Here is an 18,493-nt window from a genome sequence, read left to right as displayed (position 1 = left end):
GAGCAAACCTAAAGGTCTCTCACTCTGAAATTAATGGACAGCAACTATGTAAAAAGGGATTGCCTCCCTCGCACGAGCCAACTCGCAATTATAATTCGTTTCGAGTAAAACTAGGGGGATATTTAAGTTTTTTGTACAAGGGTACTTGAAAGATGCCCGGAATGAAAAGACTAAACGACTAAAGCCTTATCAGTTTAGAAGAAAAGCTTTTAAAAATTTTCAAAGGCGAGTTCGGAATACAAATTATCCGAGGGTATAAGCACTCGCGGATTATTTTGTTGCATGAATTTATGGAACTCTAAATATTCTTGATTTCTCCTAATAATTAAACTCAAAGTTCAAACGAATACAAAGAATATACGTGAATTAATCCCAAAATTCTCGCAAATTAATCCCAACATTTTGACAAATTAATCCCAACATTTTGACAAATTAATCCCAACATTCTCGCAAATTAATCCCAACATTCTCGCAAATTAATCCCAACATTCTCGCAAATTAATCCCAACATTCTCGCAAATTAATCCCAACATTCTCGCAAACTAATCCCAACATTCTCGCAAATTAATCCCAACATTCTCGCAAATTAATCCCAACATTCTCGCAAATTAATCCCAACATTCTCGCAAATTAATCCCAACATTCTCACAAATTAATCCCAACATTCTCGCAAATTAATCCCAACATTCTCGCAAATTAATCCAAACATTCTCGAAAATTAATCCAAACATTCTCGAAAATTAATCCAAACATTCTCGAAAATTAATCCAAACATTCTCGAAAATTAAACCAAACATTCTCGCAAAATAGTCCCAACATTCTCGCAAAATAGTCCCAACATTCTCGCAAATTAATTCCAACATTCTCGCAAAATAATCCCAAAGTTCTAAGAAATTAATAAATTCACCCTGAAATTCCAACCTGATTAATTCTGTAGGTCAACATGATATCAGCAGAAAACAAAACTGTTCCCCAATTAATAAATTACGCGTGGCAAATTAAAGAGACTCAAGGTCGTCTAATTTACAAATTAATCTAAATCACGTTTACCTGTTTACCCCGTGAATAATTTATTTTGGAAACCGGCCCCGCGCGATCAAAACAACGCCCTTATTTATAAAACTAAAACATCAGTTGATCCATGCAGCCAGACTTGAAAAACAATAAGATAAGAAATAAAAATATTTCAGAAATAATAATCTATCATCAAGTTTGGCTGGTCGGTCCGGGATACCGCTGACGTTTATGCACCCAAAACACATTCCACAGATCTTTAACACAACAAAAAGGAATCAATTAAAAGTTTGCAACGACTATCCCTAACTTAACCCACATACAAAATTGTCAGAACAAACTAGAATCGAAATAATTTAAAAATTAATTTTACGAGATTTTTTCAGTTCAACTGAAGTAGAGGACCTAGATAATACTTAAAGAATGCTTTATACATTTTAATTGCAAACCTCTCCTATGCGCGTGATGTCATAGTGATACATACCCAACTCACGATAAAAAGCTACAGAATTTTCTTAATCGTTTCAAAGGAGCGCCGGGCCCATTGATGGTAACTAACGGGTTCAAATCCCGCGTAGTAAGGGGCACATATAATAGGGGAGGGTAACTTTAGTAATTAACTTTCTCGTTAAGTTAAAATTTATCCATTGTTACGACTTTTGAAGTTCTGACAGAATTGGAGTTTACGCGCGGACTTTGAAAAGAGAAAAATACTGATTAATGATTTGATTTCAATTGAATACGTCAATAATTAGTTTAATGATGTAAAAATTTGACTGACGATGAATTAACCCGTTGACCTCAAACACTAATTTCCCTATGTATTACTGCGCTTAAAAACAAAAACTAAACTGAGACATCTGATTTTGACTCGCAGAAACGAATCGAATCTTAACAATACCGAGGAATTACGCAACGCCATTGAGGATATCCCTAACGAACCCGAGCGGCCACCAACAATAATTACGACTTCGTCTCATTACCAACACCGCGAATCGACGGTGGAAGTAATTAACCCAGCTTTTGAGGAATTACAACTTAACTTCGGTGATAGTTGGTGTGTCGGAAACGCATTTCATTTGGCCCGACAAGCCGAGGAACAAGGGGAGATACTGGTACTGGCGCCTAGCAGCGATTCCCCGCCAAATTCCTTCTCACTCTTAGACGATGTCCTAAAGACGGAAGAGGACGCTTTGCAGTTTAGAGTCGAGGTTGGATTACCTGAAAATCACGGCGGCGTTACCAGCGAAATCATCGAATTACAACCGGGACAAAATCTAGGGTAAGTCCATCGAGATATTATATCGATTTGGTGTTTATTTAAGTTTAGCTCTTAATGCGGTTGATAATTTAATTTAAAAGGTTTTACAACCAAACCAGTAACGGGGGTGACCCATTCGCGGGGGATAACGCTTGCAAAAACGCCTACACCGCTTGGAGCTTATCCCGATGGCCTTTACAAGATGTACCGGAAGAAGATGAGGAATTAGAAGAGGAAGTAGTTCAAGAATCAGATGGAAATAATTCACCAGCTGGTAAGTCGTATTTATTTATTTATTTACTGGTGGCGGGTATTTTTTGTTGTATGAATTATAATTGGTAATGGTGAAACTAGCCCTTTAATATTAATAGTTAAATTTTACTTCGCGATAAAATTTAATTGGAATTTATGAATAAGAATATTATAATTTATCATATCGCGCCAATAATTTTAGGCGCTATTCTGAGAAATGGCGTTAGCCAATTAGCGGACAATATTTAATAATCATTAAATACGTATGTAAGACGGGTCAATACGGGCTAAGGTCCCACGAGATATTGTTTATGCTAATTACTAAGGTTGGGGAGTGGATCTTAATTTATAAAAATATAATTTTAATTTTTCGAAAATTATATTACGCGAGATGAAATGATACCCTATAATTTCACGGCTACGCGATGAAACAGGGTAATTAACACCATAGATAAGGTCAAGATATAAAGTGGTAAAATTAACGCCATATACTTACTTACTACGAGTTATATAATAAACGAAACTAAATTAAACCGAAGATATCATTGGGTCAGACCCTCCTCCCTGTGAAGGACTCCTCGTTGCATCATAATTACTTTTGATTCCTTCTGTTTAATTTAACCTCTAAAATAGATGGGTAAAACTTGAGGTAAAACTGGATTTGGTGCAAGGGCCGGGTTACTTTAATTAGAGTGTGATAGGAGAACAGTACTTGGTTATTATTTCACTAGTATTTATTTAATGGTATGGGAAAAAATTGTATTTATTTTTTGGAACTAATTTGGGAAGGTTTAAAGAAATCCTCTTGAATGAAGACGGTATAAGAGTACCAATAGCGTGGGTACATCTTCTTAAACGGGGCGTTTACGTGCTTAATTTCACGGTTTAATTTATATCGCCTAAATAGTTTAAAATCGAGACAACCCGTATCGTAAAGTGACATATTCCCTAAATTTAGGTATAACTAAATTATTTCACGCCCATCAAGTGTCGGAAACTATTCTTAAAGGCCGACTTCCAGAGAAAAGGGTTCTAGCGAACTGAAAACCGAGCATCGAGACTAACAATGGAGCGACCGTGCCGATTTTCGAATCCCCGCTGGATCAAAAGTTGGAAGGGTTCTAGCTAACTGAAAGCCGTGCTATATGTGGTTCTAGCGAACTGAAGATGAACAATAGAAATCCTTTTAAATTTATTTCCTCTCGAATTTTTGCTTTCCCCCGAAGGAAATTCTCTATTGTGTATCTTCAGTTCGCTAGAACCACATTGCACGGCTTTCAGTTAGCTAGAACCCTTCCATCTTTAACCCCAGCGGGGATTCGAAAATCGGCACGGTCGCTCCATTGTTAGTCTCGATGCTCGGTTTTCAGTTCGCTAAAACTCTTTTCGATGGAAGTCGGTCTTTAAACTAGTACTTTTTAAAGGGATATTAAAATGATTCGATAACAAAGCCTCTAGTTCATTTAATTAATATACTTCGTTTGACTAGAGAGTTTAAGAAACTATAAACCCCGAGGACGTTCAGAACATTGTTCAATTTTTTTTTTAAAAAAAATAATAAGTTGTTCAAAAAATGAGACAAGACTTCACTGCAAACCCCAACCAACGCCCCTGTCGGACAACACCCCGACCTTACGTAACCTGACAGTAAAGAACAAGATGGCCCAAGGGCTGGGCCTTAATAGTAATTTTACACGGCTCACGTGACCCCCCGTATAGTTGACAACTAAAAACATTTCTGAAACACAATCGTGTATCCCTTTAATTTCTAATAACGTCACATTTCAAATAATATTAATGAAACTAAATTGTGCACCCCACTAAAGTATAATTTTTAAAAACCATACGAATCAAATAATGTATTTAAACAAAATCCTGGATCCCCTAAACCAGAAATCACTATGACCGTAAGGCGTCCCCTCTATTTTACGAAACCTAACCTAACCATCCAGCATAATCTCTGATGTATCACGCGCACAAAGTGCAGTAGTGCACGAAAATTATCATCTTGTTTCCCTTCACTCAAAAAAGCCCGCGAGATTTAAACTACCTTTCTTTCCTCTCTCTCCGAGCGGGATGCCCCCTCTCCCTCTTCCCCCTCTCACTAATACACGGCTCACGTGACCCCCCGTATAGTTGATTTCCAATAAATCGTACAACTAAAAACATTTCTGAAACACAATCGTGTATCCCTTTAATTTCTAATAACGTCACATTTCAAATAATATTAATGAAACTAAATTGTGCACCCCACTAAAGTATAATTTTTAAAAACCATACGAATCAAATAATGTATTTAAACAAAATCCTGCATCCCCTAAACCAGAAATCACTATGACCGTAAAGCGTCCCCTCTATTTTACGAAACCTAACCTAACCATCCAGCATAATCTCTGATGTATCACGCGCACAAAGTGCAGTAGTGCACGAAAATTATCATCTTGTTTCCCGCGAGATTTAAACTACCTTTCTTTCCTCTCTCTCCGAGCGGGATGCCCCCTCTCCCTCTTCCCCCTCTCACTAATATACCAGGCAGGCAGTTCTCTCTCTACGCGGAGCTTCGTATCGCCACCGCGTACGCTAGCGATCTCTCTCTCTCATCGTAAGCGTACGTTTCGCGGACGCGACCGGTTTCCCTCTCTCTCTCATCGTAAGCGTTCGTTTCGCGGACGCGTCCGGGACAGGGACAGGGACAGGGACAGGGGTTTTGGTGCCGTTTCTTAAATTTTACCGTAATTAAAATTACGTGTAAAATTAAAAAGCGGATAAGACTGTCTATTGGTTAAAAGAAGAAGTACTTGTACAGATATGGTACATGCGGTTTTTGTAACAGACACCCAAATGATATACCTATCCATTCAACATTCCTATATATATATTTTCTTAAAATTTAAAAAAGGTTTGAAAACATTTCATTACGGTCGAGATATTTTTTGGAACCACTCCCTGCCTTTGGAATTCTTTTTTTTTGTGACTGAGTTGGGTTTAAATGTGTGGTCATTTCAAACCCCGTAAGGTTTGGGGCTCGAACCCGAGACTCGGCTGAAGTCAATAAGGGCTGGTTCAAAGGACGGTCATTATCAAGAGCCCTAATTGACGTAGGTTCAAGTATTTAGTACCATTGGATAGTGGACACTTAGGGCTATCATACATCCAAAGGATTTCCCTGACAATATTGTTAAACTAGAGTTACAACGTTACAAAATTGGTCAATAATCAGACCTTAGAAGTAAAGAAAGAAAGAAAAAACCTCATTATTTAAATATTTCGTTGGCAGTTAAAAATGAAAACACGAGGCACGCGTACATACGATACTACTACGGTATGTATGTATGTACAAAGCAGCCTTTAGTAATCTATCTCTCTACCAAATAAGGGGGTCGGCCAAACGGGTCTGTAACTAAAATTGCTTCTTATCCAATCCATCCAAGTTTCAACCCACCACCACCACCACCACAACCACCACCTAGCCACCCTTCGTGCCCGAATTTCAAAAACTATCCTTTTAAAATAGTAAATTTAAGATAAAAAAAATTGAACCTTATTTGAAAAGTTGTTCAAAAGGGCGGAGAAAACTCCGAGTACATCATCAGACAAGCGCTTCTTATTTTTCTCTCCCTCTCTAAGTTGGGATGGTTTGAACTCTACAAAATTGAACCCTTATCGGATCTACTTGACCTCGGTAACCCCTTCTTTTTCTCTCTGCCCCCCCATCACAACTTTAAATTCACTGTTCTTGAAAAGTTAAGTTTATACCTGGAGCGAACCACGCAACCAATATTAAGTCTTCCAATAAACGAATTTAAGAAAAAAAGAAAAAAGGTTCCCAACGAGTTTAGCTGGGGGCCTGTTGGAATTTTGGAAAGTGGATACGTGATATACTAACGTTACAATCTAGCTTATATCGTAAAGAACATTTCGTATAGTAAAACCGGTTTTTTAATAGGTCCTTTTTAAGACTGCGAAAATAAAAAACCACGCGTGGACTCGTGGATGGACTAGTGTTTAAATAAACCAAACATTCTTTTAAAGAAAAAAAATATTTTAATATAAAAATATTTTTTTAAAGGGGTTAAAAATTTCAAAGACATTTAAAAATGTTAAGTTATACCCTAAAAGGTGCGGACAATTCTGGGCGCGGTATACTTAAACTAAGAAAGAATGTTAAATAATTTGCCTCAAAAAAGCGTGTTGCGAGATCATAGGTATGAAAGGTGAATTGTTTGGGGGCCCAAGCTTACAAATGCCTTCGAGAGATTAAACATAATCACCCGAGCCCGCATTCTAATTGAAAAACTTTACCAAGGAGAGAGAGAGAGAGAGAGCTCAACTTGATACTTGGTATTGGAAGAATGTTAGCGTCATGGTCGTACATCGCAATCTCCATTGACGCGTAAAATAACCCTATCGTAGTGAGCGACATTTTTACGATGATGGAACGCCAAGGTCTCGGTTTTATTTGACAAGACTCATCGGTCACTTTAAAACATTCGTTTTAACACTACAAGTACCATCGCGTTGAAATTCATCAAGTACAGTTCATTCGTTCACCGCTCTTAATAATGAAAGGAGAGTGTAATTAAAAATATTGACGCGCTAATCGTGGTTTGGTTAATTAATAACCTTTCTTTCCCTCGAGGGGTAAATCACTAACATTTATTTACTCTCGTAACCATTATTCATGGATCCCTGGATTTTATTCCATCTTCCTCTAAAACCCTACCTAAGTCTAACCCGTTTAAGAGAGCGTTCCGCCATCCCTTTAAAGGGACACCGAATGAAGTTCGTGATTTAAACGAATATAAGCTGGGTAATGAAGTAGATATCGCGTCTCGTAACTACCCCTTTAAAAAAAGGGTTCCTCCAGCTCCAGGGCATGCGGAGCACCATTTTAGAATAACCCCAAACGTGGGAGATGGCGCGAAGAGCGAGATTACTCGATCTTTGCACCCTTAATCTTAAAAATCAAGAAATTTATAAGAAAAAAAGAAATTTACAATTTCTTTTTATACCCCCTTGAGTCTGCAACATTCGATTTTGAATTCTTCTTAAAAACGCCAAGGCTTAAGAAGTTTCCATCCCCCCCTTTACCGACTATGGTATATAATTATTATATAGGGGGAACGGAACGATTCTAGACCGTACCTGTTCAAGAACGCAGAACTTACTTAAGGCAACCCCCCTTTGCAGAAGTTAGGTTTGAAAACAGGTTCAGAAACAGAAAGAAGATTTTTTAAGCAGACGCTACAAGAGTTAAAATCATACGCTAGACTAGACCGGTCGGGTTGAGCCGAATATATTTCGAATTTTTTTTTTAAAGAAAATTCGCGGTTTCAACAATTTTTGCAAATTTTTAAAAATCATCTCAAATTACTTCAAATTTCGTAAAAACTGGATTCTGTTTTTTTTTATAAACTTTGATTGGGGGAAGAAGTCCATCTGATTAAAAAGGTAAATGAATTTATTTTATCGTTATGATTGTCTAATTTATCATGTTGGAGTTGCTAGGGTTACGGGAATGTCTTAAGTAGCAAATGGTTCTCAATTAAATTCTATACAAAATTTCAGAGTTCGGTTTGACGCGTGAGAGCAACCGTTTTCCTGGCAATTCTAATTTCTAATAGCCACTTAATGACTCGCAAATGTTTTGCAAATTTTTCGAAAATTGCATGGTCCCAGTGATGTCAAAAAATAGATAAAATTAAATAATGAAGAAATAATAGTTAAGTCAAATTTTGTTTCGGTGAGTTTAGTGGTTAGGACCCATAATTAGATACTCAAGCTATATTCGTATCTTAAATCAGTTTCACTTTCTAATTATAGCAATTAATTTAACAACTTTAAAAGTTTCTTAATAAAGCTTGTGGGTAGTTCGTTATTAATCGTTTAGCTACTAATAATCCTACGTCAAGTCACGAAAGTTCCGATATATCGGTTTCAAAGTCAAAATAAAAAATAAATGAAAAATTGGAAAGGCCCCCTACCTGGCCAGACGAAAATCTTGTCTTGTTTTAAAAGAAACTTGAATGATCCCAAATTCTTCAAAGATTTCAAAATCTTGATAAGGATACGTCATCTATGAAAAAAATATATATAAAGGAGATGTATTTAACAGAATTTTTGGCTTTTAGTGACTATTTTTTTTGGGAATAGCTTATTTTTCGAGCCATAATTCGTCTAACTCATGGTCTACAAGATACTCAAAGGACTTTCATGTCTTATAGAACCAGGGTTAAAAGGTGTTTTATAAATAATTATACGGAGAGGAACATAGGTGTATTGTAAATAAACCCATGTTAATCCTACGGAGAGGAACATAGGTGTATTGTAAATAAACCCATGTTAATCCTATGGAGAGGAACATAGGGGTATTGTAAATAAACCCATGTTAATCCTATGGAGAGGAACATGGGTGTATTGTAAATAAACCCATGTTAATCCTATGGAGAGGAACATAGGTGTATTGTAAATAAACCCATGTTAATCCTATGGAGAAGAACATAGGTGTATTGTAAATAAACCCATGTTAATCCTATGGAGAGGAACATAGGTGTATTGTAAATAAACCCATGTTAATCCTATGGAGAGGAACATAGGTGTATTGTAAATAAACCCATGTTAATCCTATGGAGAAGAACATAGGTGTATTGTAAATAAACCCATGTTAATCCTATGGAAAGGAACATAACCCCAACCAAGTATTTTTTTTTTTTTTTGGGAATAGCTTATTTTTCGAGCCATGATTGGTCTAACTCTTGGTCTATAACATACTCAAAGGACTTTCATGTCTTATAGAACCAGGGTTAAAAGGTGTATTGTAAATATACCCATGTTAATCCTATGGAGAGGAACATAACCCCAACCAAGTATTAGGCATCAATGCAAAGTGTCGAATTAGGGCTATAACTTACTGAAAGGATTTAAAAATATCTCTTATAAAAATAAAGTTTTGAGGTGGCAAAATTTAATCGTATACTTTTATATTATGGTAACCTAATATAATGGTATTTAAACGCGTACGGCCTCTATTCTTTTATATAAAAATGCTCAATCTATCGTCATAATTCGTGTTGACATTAGAAAAAGAATTCCTCAAAAGTTATTAGGTCGTCCCAAAAGCCAAAAATGTGTCCCGGCGGCTGCATGCTGCAGCCTCGATCCGCAAAAACACTTTATTAATAGACGGACGCGTTTAGTTACGTACGCTTGACCCACAATATCGGATTTCGATTGTAGTATATACGTCTAAATTCCAATACCAAACGGACGGAGGGCGGCCAATATACTTTTACAAAATATCTTTATTTTTATAATCCCTATTTTTAATTTAGGTTATCAACGCACTCGCTCGCTTAGTAGTTAGTACAAAGTGTTTTCTTTAATTCCTCCTATATCCAAGATGTTATATGGCGAGAACTTGCTCTTAACATTACCAAAAAGTATTATTTTAATTGTTAAATCCGGATCGTGATAGACTATATTAATGAAGAGGTAGTGCTAGCTCTCTAGTAACAGCCTTTGACCGTATTTCCAGGGATAGATTTAATTTTAGAAGTAAGAATGGAGAACAGAGTAATCTGGGCGCGCGTTAAAGTCCCGGACCCCCTACCACGGGACCGGGGGGGGGGTATGAAAGAAGAGGCGGGTGGGTCATAGCGACAGAGGTAAAAAGGAATTACCTCACTATTTTTCGACGTCCCCATCAGCAACGTCTCCAAAACGTAGTTTGAGTGAGCCAATAAGATAATTTAAACTTTTCGTTACGTGTTGGAGGGAGGGGCTCCATACTGGGCTATGAGTCGGACTAAAGTAAATACTAACCGTTCTCCATTTCTACTTCTAAAATTCAATCTATCCCTGGTATTACTAAAAAAAAATAATAACCATAAATTTAAATATATTAAAGTTTAAAATGGTCTATATTTTCTAGTATTGATTTTTATTAAAACGGTATTCAAGATCGTGATAGACTATATTAATTAAGAGTATCAGCTTGCAATGAAGGCAACTACGCACATTTAGAAATCGTAATGATATTAAAAGAGAACGTGTAATCTTAATCTGTATAAGGTTAAGGGAAATTTCTCGCAGTTATTTTACTTTACTAAGAAAAAAGAAATGATCCAGCAGAGTTTTCGTATATGGGCTAATATATTTTGTCTTTCGATAAGAAAAAAGACCCGTAACATTTCATCTCTTAGCTCCGGGCCAATTCTCCTAAATTTTAAGGAAAGTAACTTTAAAGGTTGATAAACAGTTAACCGGATTTCTCAATTATACGTACTTTTTTTGGGTAAAAATTTTCTATCTAAAAGAAATTATAAGGATAACGTTATAGAATTGAGATCATCCCGTTTTTTTAAATTTTTATATTTATATTTATATATATTTTTTCTCTTTTAAATTCATAGAAACCTACATTGTCCGTATAATTTCTCTTTGATATCTATAATTACGGGTTTTGGTAGATTTTGTTCAACGAAAATAAACTTAATTTTATTATAATTAAGTTAAAGTTTATTTCTTTTTCTAAAGAAAAATACAAACCAGTTTATTGGGGTAATTCTTAAACTAATAAACAACAACAAAAAAAATTTAGTAATCAATATATATTACGTGGTCCAAATAAATAATTAGTTTACGCCAAAAAAAATTGTAATAAATATAGTTATTTACGTAAACAAATGGAATCAACCTGTAGGGGAGAAGTGGCAGATGAATGAGTTTGATTATATTAGAATTTAATGAGAGAGTAGGTGGACTGCCAATTTTGTTTGGGTCATAGAAAATTTTTAATTCGAAATTCGTGCGTATAGTAAAATTCTCGTATGAGATAATGTTAAATTTTTTATTGTAAATTCTGTAAGAGTTAATCCTAACCACCAATCGCGAGTTAATTTCAAAGGAAAGGTGAAACTAAGTTGTTATTACTAATTTCAACATTCGTAAAAGTTACTAGAACCAGAAGTGAGATGAGACTAGAAGTGAAGGGCTCTAGCATTGGTAATAGATCCTGGCATTAGTGAACAAATTTGAGGATTTTACGCCGCTTCAATCGCGCCTACGCTAGAGAGAAAAAAATTGGTCGAGTTCCAAAAACATTTCCTACCCCCTTCCCCTCAACCTAAAGCGGCGAAACACGGACGCGAGTGCTTGAATCTAGTTCGGCCGTCTACCACCGCGAGCGTCTCACGTTTTGGAGGGAAAATTCAGAAACCGCTACCAGAGGGCCAACCGTTGGTGTGTTATCAAGAATATTCACTTTCGCCGAGTGAAGAATTTGGTTAGCTCAGTACTTCTGGTCTCATCTCACTTCTGCTAGAAGCCTAGAACTAATTCAAAAACCATACTGTATTAATTTTTTTCATAGGAACATTACAAACTACCCTTTCACTTTCCCTTTCAGTTAATTTCAGCGTGACATCAAACAAAATTGGTTAAAAAATTTCATAAAAAAAAAATTCGAAATCTTTTCAAATAAAAGAAATAAATTCAATCGGTTCTCCGGTTATCCTTGGGAATAAGTCACGCAAATAAAAGTCGATATAAAAAAATATAACCCCAAAGAAAGCTACTCAGACCCAGAATGCCTCGCGACAAATATTCCAAACTCTTTTGAAAAAAATAAAAAAAAACGTGTTAGAGAAAGCGATTCGGAATTTTCACTTTTTGGTATAAAACAGCACAGAAAAAACCTTAACAGAGAGAAACAGGAAACGTAGTTAAGGTTTTTCTCTCTATTTAACAAAGGCTTAAGGTAAGAAGTTTAAGGCGTATAGTTCATTAAATACGCGACACGTACAAAGGCTGACCTTAAGTATCGACAATGGTACAATCTCAACTTGAAATATAATATATATCCCCCGTAGAAAGTCATTGGTGCGAAAATTAACCGTAACGCTCCGCGCCGGAAGCGCAAAAACCTTTTTATTTTTCCGCGAATTTTCTAAAAGAAAAGAAAAGTTTTTCGGGGGTCCATCCATCCACGCCTGGACAATTTCGTAGCGGGCATTGCATGGTCAATCTTCCATTTAATCACGCTGGACCCCCGACGATACTCTCCCATAGACCATATCGGTGAGAACACCGGATTACATTCGATATTGCCTTTATACAATTAAAAATAAAGTAATAGCGCGAGGTATTGAAATTAGCGCGCGCTAGGTAGTCTATATAGACTTTATCGACGATGACGCGCGTGCAGATTTAACAGTAATTAAAATTGAAGCGCGTGTAAAGGCAAAACACGAGGTTACTCCGTGTTTAATCAATTTGGTCTATACTATTCAACTTTATTCTCGCGTGACAGACAATTGCGCGTGATGGACAATAGATAGGCTACAAATTAATTTTGGACAAAAGGAGTGTCCTATTATTATTTTGAGTCACAAAGAGAGAAGAGAAAGAGAAGTTTGGTTTTTTTTTGTAGTTCTTTCTTTGGGATTTTGTGTCAAGGGAAAAAAGTATTTTTTTTTCTTTTTACCAAATTAGTTTTCGTGACATTTTTAGTCATATTTAATATGACAGTTATTTGAAATTTTTAAGCCCTTTAAGTGGGATAGAGTGACAAGAATCGCATTTTTAACTCGTGACTCGTGAATTTCTTTCCCTTCGAGAGGGAAAAATTCTTACGTGGGTGTTAGAATATTCATCGACGTGAATTTTCTTTAATTTATCTATGAATAATCAAGTTTTTACCGTACGTTTTCACTTTTAAAAATTAGAATTATTTAAAATAAAAAAAAAATAAATATGTAAAAGCGTCTTCATTTTCCATCTCAACTCGTTGAGGTTTTGGAATGTTGCTAAATTAAGTCTTTGGATTTTTTCTTATAAAATAAAACCGGTTTTAATATTTATAAAAAAAAAATTCATATTCAAAAACCGTAAGTTTAGCCAAAATTATAATAATAAAAAAATTATAAATAAAAATTTTCTGGTAAAGAAAGAATAATAATATTAAAAAAGAAACCTTAAAAGATGAAACCCAAAATAATTTTTATTGGAAAATAATTTAATTTAATAGAAATTGTTTGATTTATCGCTCGAATAATTCCGTTATATAGACGATGAAGAATTAATAAATATACTATAACAGCACCTAATGTTGCTTTCCCATTGAATTTAATATATTAAACTGCCATTTCTCTATAAATATAAATATAAGTATTTCAAGTAAATTGGGTGTTCGCCCTATACTCACTCGATCACAGCAGCGGGGTCAAACTATTACCAAAAAGGTCAAATTAAAAATACTCGGTTATCTCTTGAAATCCGCATTTTTAGTCCCAAATCAAACGGGAAATTTAAGAATTTAACAGAGATTAAAAATAATGTTTGCCGCATTAATTTTATAAGGTGACAAGACTACTTTTTATCCAAATTCCAACAAAATAAATATTTTTATTATATAAAACTAGTTAAAGTGGTTCCTAAAGGAATTTTATCCATTACCAAAATAAATATTTAGGTAATATATTCCGTATTCGGAGAGTGAGTGAGTGGGTATTCGCCGAATACCGAGTACCCCGAGTAGAGAAAGTAATAGGGTTCTAAGTCGGAAAATTTTCCGTATTTTTCCGCTACCGGTTTTTTAATTAAAAGGTTAAAACTTTAAAATGTTTCTTTTCAAAACACTCATTATTTTGTTTTAGGTGAATTCGGAGGGGTAAAAAATTGTCCAAGGGCACAGAGTCTAGTGACCCCTATTCTCTATAGGAAAAGCTCACTCATTTGCTATCGCTTGCATGCATAGGGTTACTGTTTGCTCTTATGACGGTATAAGGCGTTAGAGAGTCGAGACCTAACCGTTAAGAGACCCAAGTGAAACTAAAAAAATTATCAGGCATGAAGGATAGTGATCGTCTGCGTCATTGTAAGGGAAACGAGGTGTTATGTTGTTAATGTTATTAAGTTTGTTAACCCTGTTTAAAGTCACAAATTATGGGAAAATCAACCACTAATATTTGGTGGTACTTTAATAAATCTACTAAAGATGGCAAAATAACTGGAGAATGTTTTAAATCTTTAAAAGTTAGATAAATTGACTCAAAGCTCACATAATTGCTAGTTTTATATTTTTCCGATTAGCGGAAAATTTTCCGCGAAGAGGAAAATTTTCCGCGTTTTATTTTTCCGGAAAATTTACAACCCTAGAAAGTAGATTTTCTTCAAGCCATTTATACTCCCTTTAGTTTAAAAAATATATATAAAAATTCCTATAATTTTTGAACTTGTCTAAATTCTTAAGTAATCATTAGGCCTAGATCTCATCCGGACCAACAATTTACATTTCGTAACGTCTGGGGTGCCAAAGAATTTCCCTCTCTTTCTCTTTCAAAAATTAAAAAAAAAATCTCTAGAAACTCGTGAATTTTATCGCCTTATTTCATAACATTTGCATATTTCCCTGCAGGGGATTCTAAGGGAGGATTACAAAATATATAATATGGTAACACCCAGCTAGGATGCGATACCAAAAGAAAAATATAGACTAAATTGTACCGTGCGATTATCAAAATTATTTCGTCTCCCTTCACGTAATGGCATCTCCCCCACCTTAGGTATTAAGCAGTATTTAGAAAAATAACATAAGATGCCGCGAGTCTGCGTTGTGTTATAATAGAGTAATGGCATCTCCCCCACCTTCTCCTATATCAAACTCTACAGGAAAATAACACGGGGTGTCTATAGTTGTCTCTTAATTTCCCGTAAAGGAATGAATACCTTGCATCCGTCTTGGGTAACTTTCAAAGCCAATCCTTAAAAATCGTGCATTACCAAAAAATCCGATGAAGGCCCATTAAATATATTAGTACGGACAAACGTAGTGGAGATAGGGGGGTATTTTTCATTAAATAAATAAGAGGGCTGTGGTATATTATAATTCCGGACCTTAGTTAGCGTGGGCGATAAAAACCGAGTCGTCCAAAACCAAATTTCTCCCAAATGTTCAATTCAATTCAAAACCAAATAAAAAAAATATTACTACAAGTTCTTTCTTATTAAGCTAAACCATATGTCCTCGGTTTTACGCCCTAAATCATGATGCGGTGGTGGAATAAGTCTTTGTTACCATGTATTATTGCCAGCGGGAAATAAAGGTTTAACGCCTTCGTAATGAACAGCAAAGATTTAAAGAACAAAAATGTTATAAAAATTTATAAGTTACAACCCTTTTAAGCCGAAATTGCAGCGCGTGGTTTGGATCGTATTGAGACGGTATTATTTTTTAATATTTATGTCTATAAGGTTTTATTATAATATATAAATATTAATATTAATATTAAAATCCGAACCACCCCTGGCGGCGGCGCGAAGGCATTGTTTTAAGGTTTTTAAGTTATGACATGTTAGACAGACGGCACCCTGCTTAAAGCATTTTTGGGTGGGCCTATTTTGATTTATTGTGGATTAAAAAAAATGGATTTTAAGAATACGGGAGGGGTCATGTTTAACTAAAGTGCAAAATAATAATTTATATTTATTTCTAGAGCAAACCTAACCTGAGTAATTTTAATTTAAAATCAAATGAATTTTATCTATTTGTTTTGGAATTTATTTTTTAATTAATTAAGGAAATTTTTATCGGAATATGTTGAGGTTTTTATTAGCTAAAATCGAGGGGTAGGACACTTGTGTTTTTTCTCTGGGTTTTAAAATTTCTACTTTCATGACAATATTTTGGCTTAAAGGCCGGGAAACGGCGAGAAGGGTTCTTGTCAAACTGAAAACCGTGCATCGAACTAACAATGGGCGACCGTGCTTCAAACTTTTTAGGGGTTCTTGTCAAACTGAAAGCCGCGCAAAGCGGTTCTTGTCAAACTGAAGATAAACCATGGACAGTCTGTTAAATTTTGTTTCCCCGACTTTTTGCATCCCCCATTTAAGAGACTGTCCATTGTTTATCTTCAGTTTGACAAGAACCGCTTTGCACGGCTTTCAGTTTGACAAGAACCCCTAAAAAGTTTGAAGCACGGTCGCCCATTGTTAGTTCGATGCACGGTTTTCAGTTTGACAAGAACCCTTCTCGCCGTTTCCCGGCCCTTTTCCCGACTTCCATCGAAAAGAGTTCTAGCGAACTGAAAACCGAGCATCGAGTCTAACAATGGAGCGACCGTGCAGATTTTCGAATCCCCGCTGGGGTAAAAGATGGAAGGGTTCTAGCTAACTGAAAGCCGTGCAATGTGGTTCTAGCGAACTGAAGATACGCAATAGAGAAATTCCCTCGGGGAAACCAAAAATTCAAGAGGAAATAAATTTAAAGGGATTTCTATTGTTCATCTTCAGTTCACTAGAACCACATTGCACGGCTTTCAGTTAGCGAGAACCCTTCCAACTTTTGACCCAGCGGGGCTTCGAAAATCGGCACGGTCTCTTCATTGTTAGTCTCGATGCTCGGTTTTCAGTTCACTAGAACCCTTTTCGCTGGAAGTCGGCCTTTAAATCAAAATTGAGAGGTTGGTCACTTAAGTCCTGTTTTGAGTACAAAAATAATATAACCATATCCTTATACTAAATTTTTGGTATAAGTATGAATTGGCGACATTATAAAATGAAAAATATATAAATGCTATTTAATTTATAAAGTGAGTGAATTCTCTTATCAGGGAATTTTTGCTAAGAGTAAGTTAAGTTATACGTCATTTTCAATTGCTTCGTTGAAGAATGTTTGGTGGTTCCATTTTTACGTGTCACTGGGGCACGACCCCTTTCGAAGAGGCGCAAAAAAAAATTTGAAACATTACGTTCCTTGAAAGCCAGTGAGTTCTCAACAGGTCCTAAATACGTACATATACGGCTTTAGCTTTCTTGAACTTAGAGAGGCATTTTTTTTTGTCTATTTCTAGATCGCGTATATAATCGGATCGGAGAGCGCGGAGCTCTAGCGTAGCTTTTTATAAGTAATAAAAAAATAAAATTCTAGACTAGCAGACGCTAACTAAGAATGGCGCCGCTAGGATCGCGGCCGAAAAGCTAGTCTTGTACCCCCCCCCCCCAAAAAAAAAAATCTTAAAAAGTATACAGTAGAAGTACGCCTTGGTTTAGAATTAAAGTCGCCAGTTGTATTTTGGTATTTTTAAAAAAGAAAAGGAAAAAATATATATTTCTAACTGAAGGGATAATGAAATGAATAATAGATATAATAGAAATATCGTAATGCCAATATTCCTAAAATTATTATTTAAATATTTTCTTTAAAAATGAATTCATATTTTTCTAAGGATAATCAAACGATTAGCAATATTTTCATCAATATTCATGATGAGATTTAAATAGATTCTTTCTATAATAAATAAAAATTAAATATAACGCCATAAAGGTCGGTTTTTCCACAAAAAGAAAAATCTGACTATAAAAGGGCCCAATAAAAACCCCAAAAGTAATTAATCACTTTCGATAAACGCAGTCAGGCGGCTGCGGTTCAACAACAAAATGCATATTATACAACCGAAGAGAGGCATGGGAACACCTACGCCTTTTTTAAGAAAAAATAAAAAACAACGAAATACTACAGCACGACTTTTTTCCTTTCAAAAGAAATATTATTACGTTGTTTTTTTATTCAAAATATAAAAATTTTTGATTCTATAAGAGCTCTGTTTAGAATTCTGAAATAAAAAATATGGCCCAATTTACGAAGAACTTGTAGGAATTATTGCTAAATTAAATTAGTCCGTTTCAATACGTTTTATCAGCTACATTAAGGATGGTTTATCGAGCTGGTTTCTTTAATTTAAATAATTAGCGATTAGTAATTAGATTAATGGTAAAATTAGGAATTAGGAGGGGGAAGCAATTGATGGATGGTTTCCACTTTCCTTAAAAATAAAATAAATTCAGTCGAAATGGAAACATTCTATTTTATTTTTGGGTGAAACTAAACTATTTCTATTGTATTTATAATACCTAAATTCGAGGCTTACGTCAGAAAATCTTACAAGCCCATATTTCACATCTGATATA

The 18,493-nt window shown here is 35.3% G+C and overlaps 1 protein-coding gene and 1 long non-coding RNA gene across 3 annotated transcripts in view; one reads left to right on the top strand and one right to left on the bottom strand.

Moving 5' to 3' along the window:
* Positions 1–18,493, bottom strand: part of LOC149692743 (uncharacterized) — a 71,594-nt gene that overhangs the window by 4,773 nt on the left and 48,328 nt on the right. Inside the window, exon 3 of the long non-coding RNA XR_016382863.1 lies at positions 8,512–8,603. This is a non-coding gene — a long non-coding RNA (uncharacterized LOC149692743). The remainder of the gene's footprint in view (positions 1–8,511; positions 8,604–18,493) is intronic.
* Positions 1–18,493, top strand: part of LOC149692752 (uncharacterized) — a 60,323-nt gene that overhangs the window by 16,951 nt on the left and 24,879 nt on the right. For both annotated transcript variants that reach the window (XM_089868600.1, XM_089868599.1), the window contains 2 exons: positions 1,892–2,296; positions 2,377–2,549. In XM_089868600.1, coding sequence (XP_089724726.1) covers positions 1,892–2,296; positions 2,377–2,549 — 578 coding nt within the window. The remainder of the gene's footprint in view (positions 1–1,891; positions 2,297–2,376; positions 2,550–18,493) is intronic.

Source organism: Phalangium opilio, unplaced genomic scaffold, assembly GCF_054372755.1.
Source record: "Phalangium opilio isolate 3A_F unplaced genomic scaffold, DU_Popi_V2 ptg000024l_1, whole genome shotgun sequence".
NCBI classification, from domain to species: domain Eukaryota; kingdom Metazoa; phylum Arthropoda; class Arachnida; order Opiliones; family Phalangiidae; genus Phalangium; species Phalangium opilio.
The sequence above is the reverse complement of the archived record's forward strand: the minus strand, read 5'-3'. Positions and strand labels throughout refer to the sequence as shown.